Below are 27,783 nucleotides of genomic sequence, written 5' to 3'. Positions count from 1 at the left end.
AGTCATTAATTTTGGCAATTTCAGTAACGGATATGTGAGCTAGTGCATTGTCTTGATGAAACATCACTTTCTTCTTTGCCTAATATTTGCCAGCTATTTTTACTTGATTTCTTCCCTTAAACGTTGCAATAAATTAGCAAAATACTCGCCGTTGATAGTCTCTCTTTTTTCAAGATAGTCAATGGAAATTATTCCATGTGCATCACAAAAAACCGACGACATGGCCTTGCCTGCAGATGTAACGGTCTTTGCCTTCTTTGGAGCAGGTTTTCCCTTTTCAGTCCATTATTATCATTTTTCTTTTATTTTGGGTAAGTGATGGACACACGTTTCATTCATGGTTGTGAAACAGCGGAAAAATTCGGCTATATTTCTGTGAAACATTGCCAAACACTCGAAAGAAACATCTTCACCACATTGTTTTTGTTCCATTGTGAGCAAACGCGGCACCCATTTTGCGCACAGCTTTCTCATGTCCAACGTTTCAGTTAATATGCGATGTACCGCACTTTTTGAGTCCACTAGCTCGCGCACTTTCAGCCAACAATCATCCAATACCGCTTTGATGATTTTCTTCAACATTTCTGGAGTCGTGACCTCATTTGGTCGACCACTGCAATGCTAATCTTCACAGATCGTACGGCCTCGTTTAAATTCTGCTACCCAATATTTTACTGCTGATAACGAAGGAGCAGTCTCACCGAGAGTAGAATCTAGTTCAGCTGTTACATTGTTTGCGCTAACGCCTTTCAAATAAAAATATTTTATCACATAACGATGACCAATATTTTCCATGTTTACAAATTCACTGAAAACGTTCACTATTGATGACTGCCATCGTGTATTTTCTAATACAGTGGTATTTTTCAAGCAACTAACACCATCTCTAGGTGAGGCCAGGTACTTCTGGAACCATCCTCGTAGTTTCAAATGAGTAGCTCCGTGTGTAGAAGACCTTAACAGTGACACAAGTTTAAATCATAATAGAACAAAAAAATATATTTTTAATTTCAATGAAACGGACTCAATTGTTTTCGGTGTTTCATGAGATGCACATTATGAATATATAAATATTGTTATTAGAATTACCCGCTCTGGGAACGATTATGTACGCTATAAAATGGACGATTAGTTTGACCAACAGAACCATTATTCTGATAGAAAATATGAACAATTTGCAGACGTTGCTCTGGTATAATGAAATTTCAAGCCATACGAAACAAAAAGCAGATGTTAAATAGATTGTCAAATAAAGCAGTACCGCCAACTCAAAGTAAGAAATCTCCAAAAACTCCTTGCATCATTGTGATAAGTCTTTAGATATAAAATTGTTTAGAGATATACACAAGATGCCATATCTTTCAACTTGATAAAATTACAGTTTAAAAGAAAAACAAAATTCAAAGTGCGTTCCTTGGCGTTGCATATGTGGAGAATTACACCTTTTTACGATAGATTGGGGGTGATTTAGTGAGGTGAACATCCCACACAAATATACGGCATTGAACAGACCCACAATGATGGAGTTTGTAACTTCCAGAGTACTTTAACGACAAATAAAGTTAGGTTAAACGTTTGGTGAAGAGTGCAACAAAGTATGCCTTTTATGTAATAAATTGACTGAAGACGTCTAGATGAAAGTTCGAAATTTAGATCTTTTCAAGAATATGGTGTATAAAAAGACAATGAAAGCTTGCGAACCCCGCCACTGGGTTATTAAAACTAGTTTTGAAGAGGGTATAACCTAAAAATTATAAATGTATATTTATCTTGCCCGAGATGGGCATAGAATAAGAAGTTCATAATTTACTATTCTTTCTCTAACGATCTTATTTATGAGACATTCGGTATATTGACCAAATACTTGTCGAGATCATATGATGACTAATTAAAGGTGTTAAATGGTAAATATTGACACAGAGATTTTACTTTAATTGTATTTTCTACTTATTATTTGCTCTTGAGGATCGGTCTGACGAAAGTTTATTGATATAGGTATTTTCATAACTGCAATTATAGCTCGCCATAAACAACCGCTCAGTTTATTCGGATTTGTATTTTAAACAAACTTTCTATTAGCCAAAACCTGCGATACGCAAACAATTTAATTTGAAACTTAAGATTTAAAAATTACCTATAATAAAATATACCAACTTGTGTATATGTATCACGTTAAATATTCTCAGTCTAATTGTCGAAGATGCTTTTCCTTCGCAGTCGTTGGTCGTCGACATCTACGACCGAGTAGGAGCAACTGATTCGCCATAACATTATAGTACGATCTGTATTTGGCCTCATAATAAGCTTCAGTTTCAGCGATAACCTGCCCATCTGCGCAAAACTTTTGTTCAGTGAGCATCCTCTTAATGTTTGACAACAAAAAAAAGTCACTAGAGGCCAGATTTAGAAAATTCGTTAGATGCGAATGTAATTCGAAGCTCAGTTCAACCAATTGTGCCATCGTTTTTCGAGATTTGTGACACAGTGCATTGTTTTGAATACCACTTTCTTCTCCTTCAAAAATACAGTGATACCTCTCAAGTTGTACACCTCCCTATGTTGTACGCATTTTGATAGAACCAAATAAAATACATGACTCTTGTGGGAGAGTTGTACACCTCTCTATCTTGTATGTTGTACAATTTCTTCGCCAACTTGACCTCTGAAGTTGTACAAATTACCATAAAAAATGACAAAATCCGTAATTACGCTGAGCGCAGCCAAAATTTTCATAATCTTCCTATCACTATATTCAAATCTTTTACTATGATGTATTATCAAATATTTGGCTCTCCGTATTTTGTTGCCAGTATGTCAATATTTCACTGTCTATAATCTTTCGTCGTCTTGCATAACAAGAATTGAATTTTTTTTCGACATAGTTCATATATAATTGGAAAGTATGAGCGATTATGACGTTTAAAAAATCTGTATATTTTTTACAGGTAATTACATACTCGTCGTGAAGTACAATCGAACCAGTAGTCGCGAAGGTTTTTTTACACTTCACGGTCTGTATCTAATCATTTGCCATACAGTACATATTACGAAGATTTATCAAGGTGCTTATTGATTCTGTTATTCCGCGTCAACTATACAGCAACTGCAATATGAGTGCAAAGCGTAAAGTCGAGACCGATTTGAGCAGTAAACACATTAAACGAAAGGCTCCGAATGAATTAACCGTCGACAAGAAAAAACAGGTTATCGATTTGGTTGACCGGGATATGAGTTATAGGAAAATTTCGGTATTGCAACTGCTACTGTAATTGCTCGGATGATCGTAAAAGAAAGATGCGTCCAAATGAGAACGACGAGAAAAATCAAAAAGTTTTGGAATTTTTCACGAAATGCCGGGCAGCCGATTTTATTGTAACCGGACCCATGTTACAAGGCAAAGCAAAGAAATTGCTGCTAGATTGAATAACACAAAACTTCAAGCAAGTAATGGATGGTTGCACCGTTTTCTACATAGAAACAATATTACATTTCGAGTTCTTTGTGGAGAGGCTGCAGGTATTGACCTCGAAGAAGCAAGTGATTGACAAAAATTGAAAGATTATCATCCAAAAGTCCGTTTCAATACTGATGAGATAGCGTTAATCTCTGCGGAAGTCTTACGTGAAGAAGAACGACTCATACAAAGGAGACAAGTTATCGAAAGAGCGATTGAGCGTTCTGTTTTGCTGCAGTTCGACAGGCGAGAAGTTGAAACCACTTGTGATCGGAAATTCCAACAAACCAAGAGTATTTAAAAAAGAAGGTATCACAAACTTGAAGATCCTTCCTGTTCATTGGAAATCTAATAAGAAGGCCTGGATGACTTCTCAGATCTTCGATGAATGGCTTACCTCAGTCAATAACGATATGAGAAAAGTTAACCGCAAGATAAAACTAATTGTTGACAATGCTTCATCCCATAAAACTGCAAAGTTATACTGCAATCTAACAGTAATGTTTTTACCTCCTAATTTAACATCGGAGCTTCAGCCTTTAGATCAAGGCATCATTAGGAGTGTAAAAGTAAATTACCCCCGGAAAATGTTACAGCATATGATTTGTCACGCAGAAACCGAGTCCACTTCGCAAGCTTTTGTCAAATCAATAACAGTTCTCCATGCAATTCGATGGGTTTACGCTGCTTGGGAACAAGTTCCCACAACAACGATTGTAAAATGTTTCATAGATGCAGGATTTGACACGCTTGATGATAAATTAACACCACATAGTCTACACCGCGGTCTGCACGAAAACTTCAATGACATTGAACAAACTTTACCGGTTGATGTTCGACAAGATTTATTTTCTCTCGATGAAGTTGTGAGAGCTGAGATGAACTTTGCTGTGTATGAAACTCAATATGCGACTATTGACGACATTATGACGTCAGTTTTACAAAACAAAGAGGATGATATTACTGACGGCGAAAGCGAAGGTGAGATTGACCAAAAAGATGACGATAAGATACCAAAAGTGCCTGCCTCTGTAAAATTCGAAAAGGCATTTTCTCTCATCAGAGAACTTGAAAAACTTGCTTCTGATATACAGCTTTCTTGGATGCCGTTTTTTGTTGCATTGACATTTTAATTATTTTTATGAATATGAGCAAGTAACTAAGTATTCAATAAATAACTGTTGAAGATAAAAACATGTCGAAATAACTTTAATGATTACATCGTCTCCCCCCACCCTTATCCCTCTAAGTTGTACACAAATGTTTAGAACCAAAGGTGTACAAGATAGAGAGGTTTCACTGTAGAAGCTGTTTATGGTTTTTTCCCTTTTGAAGATAGTCGATCAATATTATATTATGCGCATCCCAAAATACTGCCTTAACCTTACCAGCCGACTTTTGCGTCTCTCCACGCTTTGGAGTCGGTTTATCACGTTTAGTCCACTCGACTGTGTGAAATAATAGAGTCATGCTTCATCCACTGCCACATATCGACGACAAAATTCGGATTTATTGCGATTGAACAGGTGCGAACTCTGCTCAATTTGTTATTGTTTTTGGTTGATTGTGAGTTATCATGGACCCATTTTGAACAGAGCTTTCATATACTCGAACATTCTTTCACGATACATTCCCTTGATATTTTTAGGTTCACTGTTATTTCCAACAGCTTCACTATACGGTTATCCAAAATAATTTTGTGAACTTTTTGATGTTTTTTTCGGTGAAAGCCTCTTTGGGGCATCCACTGGGTTTATCGTCTTCGGTACCCATTTCACCTCATTTAAACTTAGTAAACCACTTATCAACGGTTAATTTTTCTGTAGCAAAGTCCGAATCATGTTTATCATACAAGCCTTGACTTTTATTGCCTAAAAGCAATGCTTTATTAGCACGCGAAATTCCTTTTTATCCATTTTTCAACTAACATAATGCTATAGCTCACAAACTAATAGTACATAGCTGACAAATTGATACACTTACATTACTTATAAGACACCAGAGCACAAAGTTAGAGAGTAATCATACTAAAACATACTATGGATTCTGTGGAGCAATTAATGCTTCTCCATCAAGGTCAATTTTATTGAAAAATTTTTTTGTAAATTTAATCAGTGGATTCCAGTACAAAATTATTTGGTTCGGCGCTCTAACGACCATTTTAGATATCTGAAAATATTTTACAGAGCCTTCTTTTGGTCACTTTCGTGGTACAATACTTTTAATTTTATCTGGCCACTCGGTACAAGAATTTTTATGGAAGGTAAACCCTAAATAATATTGTTAATGTAAAAGCAGCATTAACACTAATTTCACGGAATTTACTTTCAGAACAGGTTCATTCAGTTTATTAACATAGAAGTCGAATTGTTAGATTTTAGGGTCATATCGAATAACAGTTTAATTTCTTCTGCCTCTAAAGAGACGAGTTCTTCGTTAGTTTGTTCATTAATTATACCGATTTATAACCGAAAAATTCGTATAAATTATGTAAATTTCAAACAATACGATAATCTGTTAATATTAGAATAACCAAAGGTTATTGTTTACTAGAATTTCCTGAGGAGCTTAGAAGCAAATCCGAATAAATCCACAATTCGTGATTTAAAAAAAAACTTGCTGAAGGTATTAGCTTCCTCTTTTTTTCTCATCAAATGATTAATAACAGAATTTATCAGGTTTTTCTCAACCCGCTTATAACAAATTGTTGTCAAGCTTGAAAAATAATTCAGATAAAGTAAAACGAAAACTATATCAAAATCTGCTCTTGGCATAAAGAAAACAACGATAGAAACTTTGTCATAAAGTAAAACCAAAGTGTTATTTAAAAAAAAACTTAAACAAAATACAAATCTAAAACTATTTATAAACTTAAATTTGACACACCAAAAACTTAAAAAGAATTTGAAGTTCTTCGGAACTTGAAGGATACATTAGAGGATTTAAATATGGAGCATTCATTGTTTCCACCATCCTTTTTTCTCTTTATTTTGACTTTCATTACATGATAGTTTTCTGTACCATGGAAAATTTAGAATAATTATGTAAATTTCAAACAATTTTCGATATTTACGGGATTTTCTGCAGTTTCACTAGGTCTGGCTATTAAATAACGAGACTGGTTACGAAGAAGGGTTTTATTATAAAAATTATTCTATATTCGAATACTCCCCTTCAATATACTCCACTCCCATCGCCACACATCTTTCCATACGTTTTTTCCATTGATCGAAGCAGTGCTGGAAGTCTTCTTTGGTTAGTGCCTTTAGGAGCTCTGCCGTTTTTTGCTTTACCGCTTCCATCGACTCAAATCGGGACCCTTTCAGAGCAAATTCTATCTTCGGAAACAAAAAAAATCGCACGGTGCTCGAACACCCGTTGTACTCTGGTGAGTAGGGCGGATGAGCACTGGAGTGCGCTTACTGGCCAAATACTGCTTCACAAATAGCGCGTTATGGGCAGGAGCATTGTCCTGGTGCAAAATCGGGCCGTTTTTTACGAACACGTTCTCGCAATGTTGCAAAAAGTGACAAATAGTAGTCAGTTCAGTCATCAGGATACCGTTAATGTCGAAAAAAACGATCAACATTGCCTTGAATTTTGATTTGCCCTCTCGGCCCACACTAAAGAGCTTACACCACTCAAAAACACGCGCACGAGATAGAGAATTGTCCCCATAGGCCTCTTGCAACAATTTATAGCACTCAGTTGGAGTTTTTTTCAATTTAACAAGAAATTTGAGATTGGTAAGTTGCTCCTGTTTTTCGTTACACATGGAAACGTGTTTTGGGACGTGCATAGACAAGATATCTAGATACCCAACGCACTACTCGTTTTTACCCCATCCGTCTAAAGCGCCCTCTAGGCGCGCAGTCTCGTTATTTAATAGCTAGACCTCGTATTTTGTATTAGTTTTCTACTTACGAAGCGGAACAATTAACTTAGAATTTCTTGAGGAACTTAGGATCAATCACCATTCGTGATTTTGAAAAAAAAAACGTTAAAAGTATTAGTTTTTTCTCTCTTCTGTTACATAGTAGTTCTCTGAAAAATTGAAAATTTTAATCATTTTCCCACTCTCTTCCGAATTGTTTTTCATTAATAGTCTTACACTTTTTTGAGGAATGTTATCTCGCAGTTCAACCTCCAACAGCAAAGCATTATTTTAATTTTTTACTCGTTTATAGAGGTTTGCTAATTCTGATTGAGCTCCAAATTGGTAGTGTTGAAAGCATGCCTTTGATATTTTTTCCAGTATTTCCGCATTCTTATTCAGATAATTTTGTAATTATTTTATGATCTTCCAGTCTAATTCTCAGATCTTAATAATTCCAAACAATACACCAGTTATAACCAGCATACACTTCTTCAACTATGGTTGTTGTTTTTATCTAAATATAAATAAAAATCCATACGCGCCAGCAAAAACCCTTCATAAAGACTAATTGGTTACCCGTTTATCTAATACCTCAAAATATTTATCAACACAAAGAGAAAGCATCAAATAGAGTTATGGTTGAGATCCTCTATTGTAGTAATTATCCGAAATCCGTAGTATGTCATTTGATAATCATTACCTAGTTGAAGATATCAAGACAGTTCTATATATTTATATTTCTGATCCACATATTACAGATAAAAGTTTTCTAACTTTACACTTATGTACTGTACACAAATTTTTTCCTTTCTTATTTTCAACTGCTGTTTTTTGCTTCTCTCCATGTTGTGCCTATTTTCTCAAGTATAGTATCAATTACTTTATAGGTATAGTTTCACGTAATTTTTGAAGAAGAGACTATCCGAGAAGTTCCTCTGGGGAGATAAAGATCGCATTTTCTTTGCAGATATACGTAAACCTTTAGTGGACCAGGGTTTATTATGCTAATTTTTAATACATCTGAGGGGAAAAGAATTGGATGCCAGACTAGTTAGTGTATTTATGAATCTAGAATAGGTGCTTGAAGTTTTGAAAAATGTTTTCCGAAAAGATACGGCATAATATGCGAAACGCATTTTTAGTTTTGGATTTTGTTAAAACTGCTTCATGATCGAAGAGAACTCAATTAAAGACAGTACACTCAGTAGATTCTGGATCATACGATGACACGACATAGTCTACGAGGATATATTGAATACTTCTTAGCCTACTATAGAACGAAACAAAATTTCAATGTCAAAATATTTTATCACTCAACATATTCTCTTCTTAATTGGATACATTTATTAGAGCGAACCTGCAACGTCTCTAGACATCTCAAGAAAAATATTTCTTCTTACTCGCAGAGATCTCGACAGCTTTTATTACCTTCTCGTAGGAAGAAAATTTACGACCTTTTAAACTTTTTCAGTTGAAGAAAGAGATAATAATCGGACGGAACTAAATCTGGTGAATAAGGGGGGTGTTCTAGTTATTCAAATCCTAAATCACGAATTTTTTGCATGGCAACATGAGATTTGTGTGCAGGGACATTGTCCTGCAAAAACAAAATACCTTTGGATAGCTTTCCGCGTCTTTTCTCATCAATTTTTTCCCGTAGAATGGTGAGTAATGTCGAAAAGTAATCTCCAATTATTGTTCTACCCTTATCCAAAAAATCAATCATGATTACTCCATGGCAATCCCAACAAACTGTAGACTGAACTTTTGCACAAGATTTTTGAACACGAAACTTCTTAGGTCTTGGAGAACTAGAGTGTCGCCATTCCATCGACTGATGCTTTGTTTCTGGATCATATAAATGTACTCAAGTCTCATCCATAGTAAAAATGTGGTTGAAGAAGTCTAAATCGAGCACAGATCGAACGCAATGTTTATACCCTTGCACGCTTTTGGTCAACATTCAAACATTTGGGGATCCATTTTGCAGCAATTTTTCTCATGTCCAAATTGACGTGAACTATATGATAAACGCGTTCATATAAAATATTCAGTGCTTCAGATATCCGTTTTAGCCCAATTCGACGGTCTGATAAAATCATGTCATATCTTCGTAAATCTGCTAACCTCTTAACCTCTCTAAATACAGGTACTTGATGATGGCTCAATACTCCAATTTTTCGATTTTCACAATTTCGGTGGACATTTTGTTTCTTTTAATTTATTGCGTAACTCTGGTTTACTTTTTTGACGTCAAACTTTACACTGACACTTCTAATAAGTTATTGTTCGTTCACACACTGGAATAATCAATATTGAGATCACCACATAGAATTAGTTTGCTTTTTAGACGTAAGAACTCCAGTAACGTCAGTAGTTTGTAACAGAAAGTATGCACGTCAGCGTCAGATGTTCTGTACATACAAACATTCCTCACTGGTCTTGAATCTTCCATTCTTTCTAAATGACCCCACCATCTTAACTGTATTTGTTCATTGAATTCCATGATTATCGTAATCTACAGATCCTATCGTGTATAGATATTTTTGTAGCACCGCTTACACGCCTAATATATTTCACATCTGTAACTTGCAATGTACACTTTGAGAGTCTTTGTTTCACAGCTTTTAGTCAATATCGGTATGTAAATAGCATAATAAATATTTAGCTTTATCTTTCTTGATACTTTTTTTATTGATCAAGCAGTTGTTCATGCTGTAATTCTCTTAGTAATTTCTGCGTCTTCATTACTTACTCTTTTTTCCAAACTTTTCCATATTTTTGTCCTCGGTACTTGCCGAAAAGCTTTCTCCATATTAATAAATCTAAATAACGCATTTGTATCCCAGCGATCGGATTTATCTATAAGTTTCTTGATAGTAAATATATTATCTTCTACCCTTGCGGCATCCGCTTTATGCATCATTTAGTTAATTTTCTACTTTTGGCCCCAGTTTGTTACCAGAGGTTCGTGGATCGTTACCACGCTCTGCTACCATAAAAGAATATTGAGTAGTTGTGGTAAAGGTTTTATTTTATAAAAAGCGTGGCTACAACCTGATAATACACACACACACACACACACACACACACACACACACACACACACACACACACACACACACACACACACACACACACACACACACACACACACACACACACACACACACACACACACACACACACACACACACACACACACACACACACACACACACACACACACACACACACACACACACACACACACACACACACACACACACACACACACACACACACACACACACACACACACACACACACACACACACACACACACACACACACACACACACACACACACACACACACACACACACACACACACACACACACACACACACACACACACACACACACACACACACACACACACACACACACACACACACACACACACACACACACACACACACACACACACACACACACACACACACACACACACACACACACACACACACACACACACACACACACACACACACACACACACACACACACACACACACACACACACACACACACACACACACACACACACACACACACACACACACACACACACACACACACACACACACACACACACACACACACACACACACACACACACACACACACACACACACACACACACACACACACACACACACACACACACACACACACACACACACACACACACACACACACACACACACACACACACACACACACACACACACACACACACACACACACACACACACACACACACACACACACACACACACACACACACACACACACACACACACACACACACACACACACACACACACACACACACACACACACACACACACACACTTTAAAGAAATTTGGTTGCGTTCCATTTTACTAATCCATTTGAAGCTGGCATGAAATTTAGTGGTAAAACGGCAGATGAAACAATTGCTGACTGTCCAACAAGCTATTGGCTCCTTACTGTATTGGCCGGATATATCATTTGCAGTAAACACACAGAGCAGATTCAACAAAAACCCTACAGCTGCAAGCTGGATTGCGGTGAAAAGAATTTTCAAATATCTGCAGGATACTAAAGACTTGAAGCTAGTATACACCAAAGAAGGCAATGAGAAAATCACAGGATATTTTGATGCTGATGTGGCACTATCTACAACTGAAGCTGAATACATGTCGATGTCATCAGCGGCGCAGGAGGTGCTGTAGCTCCAACAACTACATGCTGAACTCGGCCAAGAAGAGAGCAATCCATTCGTCATATTTAGTGATAACCAGAGTGCAATAAAATTGTCCAATAATGATTGATAGTTACCTAGGTCAAAACATTACATAACATTCGTTATCATTTTCTCAAAGATCATGTTAATAATTTGAAGATAAAGTTTTGTTATATTAAGGGCGAGGAAATGATTGCTGATAATTTAACTAAGGTTACTACTGCCGATAAACATTTGTATTGTGTAATGAAGATGGGGTTGCGTCTAAAGGAAGGGTGTTAATGAAATGGAACGCAGTCAAATTAGTTTCTTTAAAGTGTGTGTATGTCGCGCAGACGTTTATGTATTCCCAGGTTGTAGCCACGCTTTTCATAAAATAAAACCTTTGTGATAATAAAAAGTACATTTAATCCCATACCACAACTACTCAATATTCTTTTAACTTCAGGTATTATTCTTTCGCATCAAGCAGTTTTTCTATTTTTTAGCAATTTGATAGCTTCCATCACTACTTTATTCATTTTTTATTGTGGTCTTCTTTATCAATTATATTATTAATTTCTTTATTTTCTTCTGTTCCCATTAATAGTTGCTTATAATTCGATTCTCAACTTTCCATAATTTTAGAATTTTAGAGTATTTCATTAATGGTTTTATTAACAGTAGCTGTCATTAACTGTTAGAATATCAAACAAACGAAAATAGTCACGTATATGTATATATATGTGCACTTAATTGAAATGATATAATACAAACACAATAAATAACGTAATTTGTGTGTACTCTCATAATAAGTATCTCAAGTACGTGTTATCTTACCCAAATATTATGATTTTCTGAATTATAGTTTCAGTAAATATGATGAAACTAAATTTATAACGCAATCTAAAATTATTTGAGTATGTTCACCAACTACTTTTCAAATCATCATAGGCAACCGTTTCCTGGAACCGTTAGAGCGCTTGTAAACGTACGTATTTTTCACAGGACAACGCACCGTCAATAAACGGCTATCCTTCCTATACATATATTTTTTTATCGGATGGATTTTACCTGGGACTGCCGTCTTACATGCGCTAGTTGATAGTTTTGTACTGGTAGTCAGAGATTACGCACGTGTGAAATGAATAATAAGAAAAAAAGCTTGTATTGGCTCACTATTTGTACAAGAAGAAACAAAAAGAAATAGAAAAACGTAAAAGGTCATTGTGGGTGCATCCTATATTATTGGAATGGAAAGAATATGGTGCATTTCATGGTGGTGCATGTATACACATCCATTATAAATCATACACCAACGCGAATCCGGCAAAAAATACGGTCCGTTGTCCGGTGAAAAAACGGACGTCTACAAACGCTCTTATTGACAATGGACACACCATTCCTTAGCACTGATGCTTAAAATATTTTAGAAGCGTTTCGATGTATAATTTGTCGTTTTTAAAGACTGGAGGTAAATTTAAGCTATTCTTGATAAAGAAAGTTGTTTCTTCAAATACGAGACCCTCTATCAGGGATATACTGGTGTATATCCCTGATAGAGTCATCAACACAAACGCGACTTGTGGGAATTTACTGCACGACATAGTTCAATAAGGATTTGAATATATGTACAAGAAAGTGGTGTCGATCGGTGGGACTGATTGACAAATCGAACAAGGCCTACCTAGTCATCTTTAACAGGAATAAAAACCTCAATCTCAAGCCAGTCAATTTGGAAAACAAAGGGTACATATCCGGGACTTACTCCAAATAATAACCTTTTAAGGAACAAACATTAGAAAGAGATAACCAGTGAAGCGACGAAAGCCCTGATGAAATAAATAAACTCAAAGATCCACTGCTGAGGATGTACAAGGGTAACAGTAAGAAGATTTCTAACGTATGGGGCAGTGATTTGTGGCAATAGATCTGGTCTGAATAATATAAGTAGAAGTGTGGTTGAAAAACTTAAAATATTCAAAGAAGTAGTCATCAAGGATAGGATGAGGCTCCTCTCAGACATTGACCGAATCTGGGACATAACTCAGAACCTGAAGATTTCTGCATGGATCAAATACTATATTAGAAATAAATAGAAATGCCATGATACACGGATGGCTCCACAACGCTCTGAACGTTTGAGTTATACAAAAACTATTTTTCAAGCAGAAACACAGTATATTCCGAAATAAACAGTACTGAACTTGTAATTATTTTATTGTTCCAAGAAATACAAATTATTAACATTTTATTACATGTTCTGAATGTGATTCTCCTCGCTCAAGACAGACTACATACCGAGGTAGCAAGTTTCTCGTCATGTTATGCAATAAGGGTTGTCTCAAGTGCGTGAAGAAGGTTCTAACAGCATTAATTGCCCCAAATGTATACGTCTGGAAATTGGAGGTCGGGAGAATGTGAAGGATAAGGGAAGTCAGAAGTTCACAACAGAATTGAAATACTATGTAGTGTAGTGATTAAGTGTGACCTGCCTATCATTATCTTCGATAATGTATGGACCAATGATTCCGTGTCCCGAAACTGCTCACCAGACACTGACTTTTGCACTAGTTAAGGAACTTCTTGAACCTCATCTGATTTGACAAAGCTCAGAAATCGATTTGTGCGTCGATTTGTATGGCCTGTCAAATGAAAATGTACTTCGTCTGAAAACCAAATATTTTTCAAATATTCAGGATTTTCATACTATAACGCAAGAATTCTGGCGCAATAGAATATTTATTAAAACTTTGTGTAAATTGAACACCTACATTTCAGTTTCATTACTGTCTATTTCGGGCTATACAGTATTTGCAATCTAAAATGTGACCAATTCAATTTGGAAAGGATTCATCTCATCTCAGACAATAGAGCTATGAGCTCCAATATCATGAGATATTTAGAACACACTGAAGTAAAGGAAAATGACATAGCAGACACACTTGCTAAAGTAGAGATGAATAAGACCTTCGCAGGATCTGAATCCTTACGTGGAAATAAGTACACGATAACAGAGATAGTAGACAAATATGGGAAAAAATTCAGTTACTAGGATAATCTACGGGAGTTAAGAGAGGCATTGTCAAAGATCTTCTTCGGCTATGCCTCTATACTCTATGGTCGTATTTTGTTCATGAACAATCTCATAGCCAATCTGATGATAATGGATTCAATATCCAGGCGATAAGGGATGGTAACTAAGTTGGAATTTTTGGAACCGTTAGCATACTGAATACACTACACCAACACTCACGATTATACTGTCTGAAGCGCGTTTCAATAACCAAGTTTTCGTCTTCAGGGACTGAAGGTAAACTGTTTACCTTCGAGAATATTGGTGTAGTGGTGGTGTAAACAGTGTAATTAGTACGGATAAGGGATGGTATTTTCCAGTTTTTGCTCCAAGATTTTGATGTATTTAATAACAACTTTTGAATTCAACAGAGATCAAATAAAATAAAGAAATTGATAGACTAATATGATTTTTCATTATAAAATAAACATTTTTTTTTTCGAAATTCAGTTTTCAACGTACGAACGCTTGATATTTCTAAAATCAATTTATATCGACTTTATAAATGGCATTAGTAAAAGCATAAGAATGGTAAATGGGATTAAAGATTTAAAATTAAGAAGCCGTTCAACATTATTCAATCAACCGTTTTATGTAACAAATGATGAAGAATTTAAAAGCAGACTACGTGAACTATCATAAATCTTCTCACTCCTTTTTTCAGTTAGCTTGAAGTTTAAAACAATAAACGAAATTAGAAGGCGTCAAATAGTTGAATTATGACTTTATAACAAACTAATTAAGGGTAAAACAATTAATCTTAATCAGTAGTTTTGAAAACCTATGGTTAGATACAATAACACGTTTCCTTGATCCAAATTTAACAAATATATATATAACAATTACATAACATACGATTACTAAATTCAACGTTTTGCACATTGTTAATACGCCTCTGTGTGGCATATGGATTTAGGGCATCGTTTACAAGTTACACACGAGTAGATATACTTGAGTGAAATCACATTCCGAACGATTATATCGTGCTGAGAAACATAATTTATAATTGTTATGTTAAAACTATATTTATTACTTTCCCGTGATATTATCTTTATCAGTATAATACCTACAAAGTAACAATACGAGTTAAATGTTTTAATTCCTAGACGAACTTATCTAAAGATATAATTTTACTTGATGTTGTATGTTGTTCGGAAAAATCGCACACGATATCTTCAAGTAATCGAATTCGACATACATAGTAATGATTTAATGATACAAGAAACAAAGAGAAAGAGAGAAATGTTTTTTGTCAAAAAAATTGTTACAATTTGTAGACAAGAGCTTGAAAAAACTGAAAAACAAATATAAAAATAACTAAATAAAGATACAAATAAATTAAAATCTCAATATACAGAAGAGAAACACAATGAGTAACAAAATTATAAGTAATAGTAATACTAATAGGTAAAACTTACTATATAAGTCGTGTAAAAGTCCATATCAAAAATTAAATTAAAATAGAAAAAATTAAAAAATTTTTAAAAATAGATGTCGTTTACAGAGTAGAAGGCATTTTCCGGTAAATATGCCCTCGAATTATTGTGCGGGAAAAGATGATATCGATTTGATTTCAATTGGCAAGTGATTGTGCATTTTTTTTCATTGGAAAAGTCGTGCTCCAGGTTCCTAAGTGGATAGCCGTGCAACGATCTTTCTGAAATTGGAGAAACGTGCTTACAAATTAGGCAAACGGATGAACAAGGAAGAAGGAAGTGTCAGAATTTTTAATCTTTTGAAGAAGTCCCTGCAGTGTGTCCTGCTGGTTATTCCGAGTGAATATCTAACTCTTTGAAGATTCGCATAAATTGAGTCGCACTACACGTAACCCTGAAGGGAAGAGCATATCAGAGATGCGACTCAAAAAAGGCATAATAAACTGTTAAGGAGGTGGATAAGTTCGGTTCAGAAATAAAATAGAACCTAGTACCGAGCCTTGGGGTACTCCACATTCTATTGGATTGCAAGAAGGTAACGTTGTATCAAACCTTACAAGCTGACTGTTGGTAAGGTATTATTTAAACCATGCTAGAGATGTTCCCCTGAAGCCTAGTACTGCAATTTTGTTAAAATTGAAAATAATGCTATGACGTAAAAAAATTTCTAATACGACTATTTGTTTCTGAGTTATGGGCCTTTGAAGTTTCTAAATAGAAGCTTATATTCAAGTATATTTTCTAAATTATACATTCCAACATTATGAAATTTCAAAGGATGATTACATATGTTCATGTTATGTGTTTGAGGGAATAAATAATTCTACACTACTATCTGAAGGCTAGGTGCGACTCATGCCTAATGGTTAATGGTAACTTTTACAGGGACAACCTGTGCAATCTAAAGATAGCAAAAATTAATTTTTGAATCGATTTATCAACAAAAAGGCACTCCTTGTTTAACTCGAAAAAATTTATGATTTAGGAGATATGTAGATTTTTAAATCGTTGTACATGCCAAGGAAACTGTTCGCCGTGAAGAGACATTCTGAATAAAATTATCATAAATTGTAATTATTTATTGAAAATACTTACAGGAGGTATTACATGGATAGGCAGACGAGGATTCGTTGAGTAGCCCGCACGGTCATGGCCTGTGGGGCCTTCTCAAGGACTGCATGTTTGCAAAAGGACCACGCACCTTTCCCGACCTTCAAACTTCAATTGTAGAAGCTTTTGAAACTCTTCGCAGGGAGCCTGACATGCTTCGTCGGACCTGCCTCTTCGTTGAGAAACGTTACCGTAAATGCATTGATCAAATAATTAACCTTTCATCGAATCCCTTCTGTCATTTCTTCTAGCAAATTATTATTCTTAATGCAAATTTGTTGCCGACCTTTGTACCACAACTTATTAAATAAAGGGGTATTTAACTGATACTTATAGATTTTATCCACGTCGCAACTCTTTCCTAGTAGGGTTTTCAATCTTTGCACTCACTTCTCAACATTTCCCTTTATTTGCCTTCATTTGCGAAAAGACACTTGCCACTTTGTTTGCCACTGAAGATTAATTTTCATTTTGATGTAGGCTTCCACTTTACTATCCCTGCATGCCGTAGTGTCTTTTGCATGTTATCAGCATCTTCAAAAAACTGACATCTAAATTATTGTTTTAAAGTAGATGTAGTCGACTCTATTTATAGTTTTAAGAAAGTTGCTTCTGCAGATATGGTTTGAGGCCGCTTGACATGAGTAATATCTTGCAAAGACAAAATATTGCACAGACGAATACTGCACGTCGCGTGTCTATAGTTTGTTGTAGATTTAAAATTGATATCTAGATATTCATAAGTGCCGTATACAAAATATTTTTTCATTCAATATATGAGTTAAATGAATCAAATTCGCCTCAAAGTAAAATTAGTTCTGAACATAAATGAAAGTATATATTTGTACAAAAAATATTCATTTTCACGTGGAAATTATTTTTAATACTTTATAGTGGCTAAAACGAGCTTTTTATTTAAAATTGCATATTGAGAACAAAAAATACGTCCATTTCATGTTAGTAATTCAAGTCTGAAAAGCATTTGTCGCTTTTACGTATCTATAAATTTTGTCGCGAGATAGCGGATTCACTCACAAACAAAAAACGAAACTAAGAAAAGGCAAAAACCCAGTATTACAAACAAAAAAACTGTCTCCAAATCAAAATTTGTCGTTGTTTTATCCTGTTTATATGATAATTTTGTAAATATAAATCCGAACTCAAACGACTCGTGTACTTGGCAGATACACAATTATTTGCATACTTGGCAGGTATACGAGCTTTGCGATTTGCGATGGCAAGCAGGGCGCTCAGACGAAGTGTAAAATTTACAAGTACGCGAGCCCGAACATTTGACTTAAAACCTCGACAAATGAATCAGTGTTGTGGCAGTCAATATAGATAGCTGCTTTTGTTGTGATGAGCTTTAATTAAATAAAAAAAATCAAAAGCAATGTCATTGGTCCACTCCATTCCAATCTTGAAAAAAAAAACACAAACAAAACATCTGTACGCTTCTGCTAGGTTTTGAAAACGATGCATAGTCGCAGTAAGAGCCAATTATTTGTGCATTTTGTCAGAGTGCCTGTAGTAGTAGTTTAGACTTGTATATTATTGGCAAGTGTACAAATAATCGTGATCCCTCTGATTCGGGACAATTTTTACCGTTCACAAATAGGAAACCGACGAGTGACAAATAATTGTAAGTAGCCCACTTACACGACATGTCAAGACCCACTTGCGACCGTATAAAGAGTGAGTTTTATGTATGGAACGCCTCAATTGTTTCGAAAACGGCTTGTACGATTTTTATAAACTTTTTCTGAAAAAATAATGAACTTTGTTAGTTCAAATGAATCGCCCTGTATATTTTCCGCTTTTCGAAATGTTCCCTATGCCTAAATGTCATAACTTCAGAGTTATAACTACATTTAGGTGACTGTTACAATAACAAATTTGACGTTTTATAAATTATTATTGTTGGAAGTTTATTGAAAGTCGCAATGGATCATTTATCTGAAAAAGAACGAATTGATATTTTAATGATATTAAGATATGGTGATAGGCGTAGAGGTCAAAAAGAAACGTATAATGTCTTTAATAATTTATATCTTAACCGAAGTTCCATAAATTTTCAGCCAATAACAATACTCCAAACGACAATATTTGACCACAATAAGATGGTGCCTCACTATGCGGGTGTGGTGAGATAATATCTAAATAATGTGTTTCCCAGAAGATGGATTGGAAGGAGTGGTTTTATCGAATGGCCTCCGCGATCACCCGACATGAATCCTTTAGACTATTTCCTATGAATCACTTAAAAAACATCGTTTATAAAACAGAACTTGCCAATATTCAGGAATGAAAAATAGGATTACCACAGAGATAAGTAGAGTTGAGCAGTCAGGGGTGTTGCAAAATATATTGCAAATTTTTAAAAATCGCATGATAGCACAACATTTTGTGCTGTAATCGCCTTTACTGTATGTTTTCTAAAATTCGTAATTTTTCTACTTTACAAATGTGGATCTACTTTTAACATGACACAAACATTTAAAGATTCTCTGTATTATTGAGTTTATTATTGTTTTAAATTTTATATGAGTCTTAAATATGGATCGCCTCTTATATTTCAGACACGGATTTTCGCAAAAAAAATGCTCGCGAACATCCTAGTTGATGACCAATAGTTATGATGGAGTTTTGATAAGATATTGTAAAGAAATATTTTCTTAACTACTTACCGGTTTTTGATTTTCGCCTTTTCCTCCAAAAGTAAACGGCCCACAATACGAACAATGTCAACAAAAATGTTAAAACAACCGAAGCCGCTATGGAACCAGGTCCATAACAGACAGTTTCTTCTTGCGCATTCACTACACCGAAAAATAGCACCGAAAGAACTGTCCACTGATATTGCACTTCCATTTTTTTTTAAGTTCAGTTTTCTAATAAACAAATTCTGAGCATTTTTTAGATATTCTTCTTCCTGGAAAAAAAATGATTGTTGATTAATTTTTTAAAATGAAAATGTTTAATACATCAGAAAATATTAAAATGTGTGATTCAAAAAAAGTTGATCCCGTCTCTAGGATAGATAGAAAACTAAAAAATATTTGAGGTTTGCTAAGTAAACAATTTTTGTAACGCCACCCGTATTCAACATAAAGAAGAATAAAAATATACACATTTTTCACGTTTTTACCGCAACTACTGATAACATTGTATTGAAATTTTATAAGAATATGTTTTGGAAGCTGACACATCCAATGCATTTGTTTTTATGTTTGACTCTCATAGAGGGCGCTAGTTACACGATTTGTACCAAGTAGTATTGAACATAACATTTTCAATGTTAGATTTATTAAGCAAAATTTCAAGTGAACCTAAACATCATTTAATTTTACACCAAAATCTTAATAAATATTTTGATTTGAAAATTATCAGGTAATAACCGATGCTGGTTTAAAGTAATGATGAAGTTGTTAATCATTATTATTATTAATTAATAAGCATTATGTGAATTGAATATTTTTTGTCGCGTAAATGAGACCCCATCGATAAAACGAACACATTCTTCAAGTACTTGGACGATACTTAAAAATAAACAGATATATTCTTATCATTACAAGCAAGTCCAAGAGCTCTTGCAGGCGATTTACAAGTTAGAGTGGATTTTTGTCAAACATTACAAGAAAGGCAGCCCTCAATCCAAATTTTTTGAAATTTGGTACTGGTGTGATGAGAATCCACATGCCAGAAGGGTATCACATTACCAACAATCATTTTAAGTTTATTGTTTGGGCAGCAACTTTAGATAACAAATTAATACATTCTACCAGGATATTAAATGGTGATATGTACCTGGATTTTTTAAGAAATCACTTCGAGATATTAGAAGATTTAACGCTTAACGAGCGAAGAACTCTATTTTTTATGCACGATGGAGCATTTTGATAGAAGGTGTCGTAATTGGTTGAGTAACAGTATCGATGGATTGGTAGAGGTGCAGAAGCACCGATTCATTAGCCCCCTCGGTCATGCGATTTTTTCCCTTGGATTACACAGTTTGGGGGCCTCTTGAAAGAAGTTTATGCTACAGGAGTAAATTCACCTTTAGAATTAAAAGACAGAATTCAACGTCACTTTAAAAATCTTATAGCTGACTCCCAGCCGTATAGAAGATTAATGGATTCTTTAGAAAAAAGGATAAACTTGTGTATTCGTGAAAACGGAGGACATTTTGAAAACCTACTCTAATTGAATTCTATTTTATGTTATTAGCCTTTTTTTCAAATTTTCATCTTGTGATTTTTTGTTTAATTTATTCATTTATCATTACTTTATACCATCATCGGTTATTAATATTTTCAAATCAAAATATTTCAAAATCTTTTTGTTGTAAAATTAAATGATGTTTAAGTTTACTTGAAATTTATTTAATAAATCTAATATTGAAAAAGTTATGTTCAATACTACTTGGTACGAACCGTGTAACTAGCGCCCTCTATGAGACTCAGACATAAAAACAAATTCATTGGATGTATAAGCTTCCATATTCGTATAAAATTTCAATAAAATGTTACCAGTAGGTGCGGCAAAATCGTAAAAAATATGTATATTTTTTTTGACTGAGCAGACTCCAAATATTTTTCAGTTTTCTATCTATCCCAGAGACAGGATCGCCTTTTTTTGAAACACCCTGCATTTAGGTTTAATTACAAAGATTTATAATCGATAAAAAAAACAAAAAAGGAAAGATTTTTGAAAAGTACGGTTTGGATCCTGAAAAGTACTCAAAAATAAAACAAAGTTTCCAAATTGGCACTTGGGTATATAACTCTTAAATTACACGTGGTATTTCTCGGTTGATCACACCCTTCAGTTCGATAGTTGCTTTGTAATATTGATAAAAACTTACACCTTCAGGTCGAATTGAACACTTTTCAAATTACGTAGTACGTAGTATCCTCAGGCGACTAATTACAAAACTGACTTCTAGAATGCCTTTCATATAATTGAAAGACATGATTTTCTTCAAAAACACAAGATCTTATCATAGCGAAAACGAAAACTCTTGGATTTGGACATAATAAGAAATAAAACTTTTGTTTTCTTTCTGAAAGCACATGAGTCTTATAGGCAAATAGCCTATTTTAATGCCTTCCTTTATTAAAAGACGGTACGAACTTACCTAAGAGCCCTTTCTAATGATCCAAGAAAGAATTAAATGATTACGGATATTTTTCAAGCTTCAATTATTCTTTACTTTATTCATTAATTAGTGTTAAGGTAAATAGATACTCGGTGGAAACAATTATTGTTAATTTGAAAAATGTTTGTTGAACAGCCTTCAATGTATTCGGTTCAGTGAGCAAGGTGCGATAACAAGGTCAAGTAGACATCAGCACAACTTACAGCGTATTTTAGTAAGTTGAAAACACGAGAATTCAATTTGCAATTCCACGTGAAATGTATTTTATTATTTCAATAAAGATATACCGGGTTTGTTGGAATGTTTACCAAGTTTGCATTTTCTTGAAGTAATATAACGTTTTACGAGAAATGACAATATCTACTAAAATTAAATCATTCGATAGAGTAAACGAAAAAGCCTAATGGTCTAAGGTTAATTCAACTGTGGTCAAATCTTCTTAAACTTCTCTGAATAGTTTTGAAAATAAAATCGATATATTCATGTATTATTCCAATTTGTTCAAAAAGAAAAGTTGAACTACGTTTTAAAGTAGACTACCAGTCAAATGTTTTTGACCACCATATAATCCATTCTTTGAATTTCTCTTTCATATTGTCAAGCGAAGGTCGAAATGGCGTCACATCAACCAAAAATATTGTCCGTTATTAGTTTACTTTATACGAGCATGTTTATATTTTGTCGGTAAGTGTGACCAGTTAAAACTTGCAAGTACCGGCTGATTTGTTTATTATTCTTTAGCTGTGAATTATATATGGGTGATTCCGTTCTAACTGTGATTTTTTGTATTCAAAATTTCAAGATTTTAAAATTTAACTTTTCTAACTTTTTTATGCATATTATTCATCTATTTTACTGTAAAAATAAAACTCTAAGAGGAATTTACTACAACTTCAAAGTATCACGAGCAAGACACAAATGTCGGATTTTGAGTTCCACGGTACTGACTCATTTATCCACGGTACTGACATGGTAACTTAAGATATTAAACAACAAGTGCATCAATTTTCCTCAGTTTGATCATAAACATTAGAATTTATAAGGTAATTAGTTTAAATCATTTGTTACGACAAAAAAAATTAATAATTTATCGGTAAATTCTAGGAATGGACATGACACGGTACTGACATTCAAGTGATGTAGTATAAGTTTTCTTTAAGTGGCAAGTTATATTGTATAAAAATAATGTTTAAATATCTTAAGAATTATTCAATTAACACAAAATTTTTATTAATTGATTATTAATTAATGACTAGTACAAAAAAAAATACAGGACATTGAATATCACAGTTAGAACGGAATCACCCATATTTAGTGTTTATGATTGTAGTTTAATCCCAGTTAGCAAGAACGTGCTGTAATCTTTACTTTTGGACATTTTCGTATACGAATTGTTTTCTTTATTGAAAATTCAGTCTAGTGAGTTTTGTAATGAGTAAAACCAAGGAACTATTGCATTAATCGTAAACCTTTATAGTCTAGACAAAAATTGCCACCGAATTAAAAGTACCTCGACGAACCGTGGACTATAACGTGAAAAAATATGCATCCACCTTGAGCTTTGGCGATAGAAAACGTTCAGAGTGGCCTCGAAAAACCACAACCTCTGAAGATAAACGTATTGTATTGATCAGTAAACGTGATCGACAACTCACTTGCCCAGAGATAGCAGCTCGTATCAATGAATCTGAGGATCTGCCTTTGAATACTTCTACAGTGAAGAGGGGATTGAGAGAAACTGACCTTTTTGGTTGGCAGTGAAGAGCCTGATCGGTAGAAAGTTTATCTTTCAACATGACAACGATCTCAAGCATTCCTCGAAGCTGTGCAAAGAGTATTTGAAAGAAAGGATGTACTGAAAGTAATGGTTTCGCCTTCGCAGTCTCCCGACTTCAACCCGATTGAGTTAATGTGGGACAAATTGGACAGGGAAGTTAGGAAGCAGTGTTCTAATTCCACTTAACATCTTTGGAATAACCTGAAAAATAAATGGAAACAAATAGACGACAAATATTTGTCGAAATTGTTACATGCCAAAATTGTACACCGAAATAATAAAAGCAAAAGGAAATTACACCGATTTGTAAAACTTTATTATTTCCATATTCTATATCAAATCTATAAGTTCCTTAAAATATGAATATCAAGATCGATTTTACTGTTTTTATTTGTTGTCGCGCAAACTGTAGGGTGGACAAAAACTTTTGACCGGCATGTAAGATACAAGAAGAAATCAAAATTACAAAAGAATCATCAGCATTTGTATACAAAAAATAAATTAGAGCAAACTGTAAATACATCACTTTTAGTAGAGGAAGAAATAACATTTTGTACAAGGGAACAAAATTTAAACTTTAAACAAGATTAAACTTGTACTTTGATCGATTTCTGTTACTAACTGAAAAATTATTAGCCAATACTTTTATTGATTAATGTTCAATCTGTCGTCAAAAGAACCCCTAAGAAACTGGTACCATATTTTGAAGGTTGTTCTAGATTTGTTCTACTTTGTTCCAAAGCCGCATAAGTCTGAAAATGAAACTTTTAGAAAAAATTTAAAAAAAAACGATTTTTGGTGCTTTTCTAGGATTGTTTTATATTGTTTTAAAGCATTGCTCTCAAATAAGATATTTTTTAGAAATTTTGAGAAAAGTACTACTTTGTTTGACGACAAAACAATCAAACAAAAAAATCCGATTTTTGTGATGTACGAATCCATTTTCAAATTATCGCGATTTTACCGTTTATTCTGGCCTATTCTAGGATTGTTCTATATTATTCCAAAATATAACGTTCAGAAGAAATTTTTTCAAGATTCCTATAAAATGATTGATAAAAATAAGTATAATATTCTAGAACTATTAGGGTGCAGAAGAACACAACAGTGAAACTGGATGAACACTGATTTTATTAATAATTTACATAACTTAAAATTACAAACTGCGCAGGCGCGGTATCATCTTATTACTGTTCCAATTTTACGATGACACTGCTTCAACCATGACAGTCACAACAAGAACAAACTTGAAACAGCTGAGAACACCGATTGTAATCGCGATTGCTCGAATGCGTGGTGCTAGCTCATTATTGTTATTTATGTAACAAGTGTGTACAGTAACCTTATTTTGACGAATGTGATAATCACATGAGTAGAAAAAAGGCGTTTACATACAAATTGCATACAAATTTTTTCTACTAACGAAAATTTTATCAAAACACAGAAGTTTTTATATGGTATATAAAAGGTATAAAATGCGGGGACCTTAATAATACGTATTTTTACGCACTAGTGCGTAAAGTAAAGTTATACGCACTCGAAAATGTGTCTAAAGTACGTACTTTACATACGTTATTGGAAAAATTGTTTTTTTTTCGAAGTTTCGGAGTTTATTTCTTAGCTGTTTTGGAACAAAATAGAGCAAACATTGAACAATCAAGAACATTATTCAAAATTTCTGTATCATCAAAGTGCGGTGACAACTTCTTTGGGGACTCAGAAGAGGACGCGAATGTAGGTATCCAGTGATTTTGCATTTATCATCCTCCCAATTAGAATTCATTTTAGGTTATTCTGTAATGCAATTTAATCCGCTTTTCATATTTGATGAGTTGAGACATTGATTTTGAAATTCCTCTCAATCCTTATTGATAAGATGGATCATTTCTATAAAAAAGTAACTGGATCCATACAAATAGCAGCAACAACTTTTTTTCCCAGCTTGTCATACACACAAAGTATATATTTGTACATGATGTGACGTACTTAGAACGTAAGAAACAACCATCTTCATTGTTTTATATGTATGTATGTAAAAAAATTGAGATTCGTGTAGTGTCATGGTCTGGAGTTTTTCAGAGAATGTGGATAGAAGTAGCAGAATCTGTACATCTATTGATAAACCTAGTATATTCAGGTGGCTATTGAGGTGGCAATGTCCCGACAATAATCTTTTCAATATTTGTAAATTATTCTTACTTAGGTTTATAAATTCAATAGGTTATGGGATCCAAGGAGAATCTTCGCCTGTTTTATCTACTGTAGATTGTCTCAGTAAATGATTTTTTTTTCTATCTACCTCTTTTATACTATATCTCTATTATCTTGTAGCAGATTCCATAGAAGAGTTTATATGCCCTTACTTTTGTAAGTTTATCTACTGTTTCATTTCCATCTTCTCCAATTTGCGTTCTGGAACCCTTTGGAGGGCAATTTCCTTCCTTTTTTGCTAGCTATTTCAACTTGTCCAGGTATTTTCAAATTAGTTTGAACTTCTTCGCTATCGGACGAGATGTTAATCTCCTGTTTGCGATAATTCCTTTCCCAGTTTACCAGGACCCATTTCGATTGCAAATATTTCTTCTTAAAAAGCACTAGGTGTGTTACCTAATCTATCTCCCTTTTGTTGATATACTACCTTAACTTTATAATTGCCGTTATAGCACTGTTGTAATTATTTTTCAAGAAAAATAGTTTAGTGTTTTAGAAAAATTATTGACATTTTTAGCATTTCTCGACATGAATTTACCACGCCTTTTTATAATGTAAATATTTTTCTGGAATTTTACGCAATAATTTTATTTAAATCATCATATTATAAAAATAACCGCAACTAATTGTTGTTTATTGAGGCTTGTTCTATTTTCTATTACAAACATTATTAATGATTAAAAAAATTACAGAAGAATATTTTAAATATTTATTAGTCTAATGTAAAACCGTGTGTATTTAGAAAATTAAAATTTCAAAATACTTCAAATACTTCTTTCTACATACGGATTAAAGTAATAAATTGAAGAATATCAATAAATTTATTATCATCATGTATCGTTGGGAATGTTTATGTAAATTTCTCACTTCAAAACTTTTTATTATTATAATTTAATTGCAGGTTATTCCAATGGTGGAACTGACATTCTTTCTAGCTTAAATATGACAAATCAAAAATGAAATTAGTCAGTAACATTTTTGTTTACGATTCGTTGATACTTGTTTGTGTTTTATTAGTGACATAACTCAAATTGTATTCAAAATAAATGAGGAAATACTTATATTATCAAATTTATGTATCACAGATACGTTAAAGAGAGCAAAAATATATTAAATTACATTAAAAGTGGGACAAACAATTCTTACAAAGAAATTCTGCAATCAAAGACAACGACTTAATGTTCATTTTGAGTCATGAAACTTTACAAAAACAAGTGCATATAATTTTTTCAAGCATAACAGGAAACTAGAATCAATAAAATGACAGAAATAATCATCTGCCAATCAAACTATCTTAACGAATCAAAAAATTTATTGTTTAGACTGTAGGTAGACGGAAGGCTGTTCTTGCAGAATTATCGACAGAATTTAAACCAACAACAGGCAAAGGACTAGAGCTTGAATTGGTTAAAGAATAAATGTGTGACCTAATGC

The 27,783-nt window shown here is 33.9% G+C and overlaps 1 protein-coding gene across 2 annotated transcripts in view; it reads right to left on the bottom strand.

Moving 5' to 3' along the window:
* LOC130897810 (uncharacterized) overlaps positions 1-27,783 on the bottom strand; it is a 109,587-nt gene that overhangs the window by 74,509 nt on the left and 7,295 nt on the right. For both annotated transcript variants that reach the window (XM_057806724.1, XM_057806725.1), the window contains exon 2: positions 19,891-20,135. In XM_057806724.1, coding sequence (XP_057662707.1) covers positions 19,891-20,074 — 184 coding nt within the window. In that variant the 5' untranslated portion in view covers positions 20,075-20,135. The remainder of the gene's footprint in view (positions 1-19,890; positions 20,136-27,783) is intronic.

This window comes from Diorhabda carinulata, chromosome 9 (assembly GCF_026250575.1).
Source record: "Diorhabda carinulata isolate Delta chromosome 9, icDioCari1.1, whole genome shotgun sequence".
Classification (NCBI taxonomy): Eukaryota; Metazoa; Arthropoda; class Insecta; order Coleoptera; family Chrysomelidae; genus Diorhabda; species Diorhabda carinulata.
This window is presented reverse-complemented; position numbering and strand designations above follow the sequence as displayed.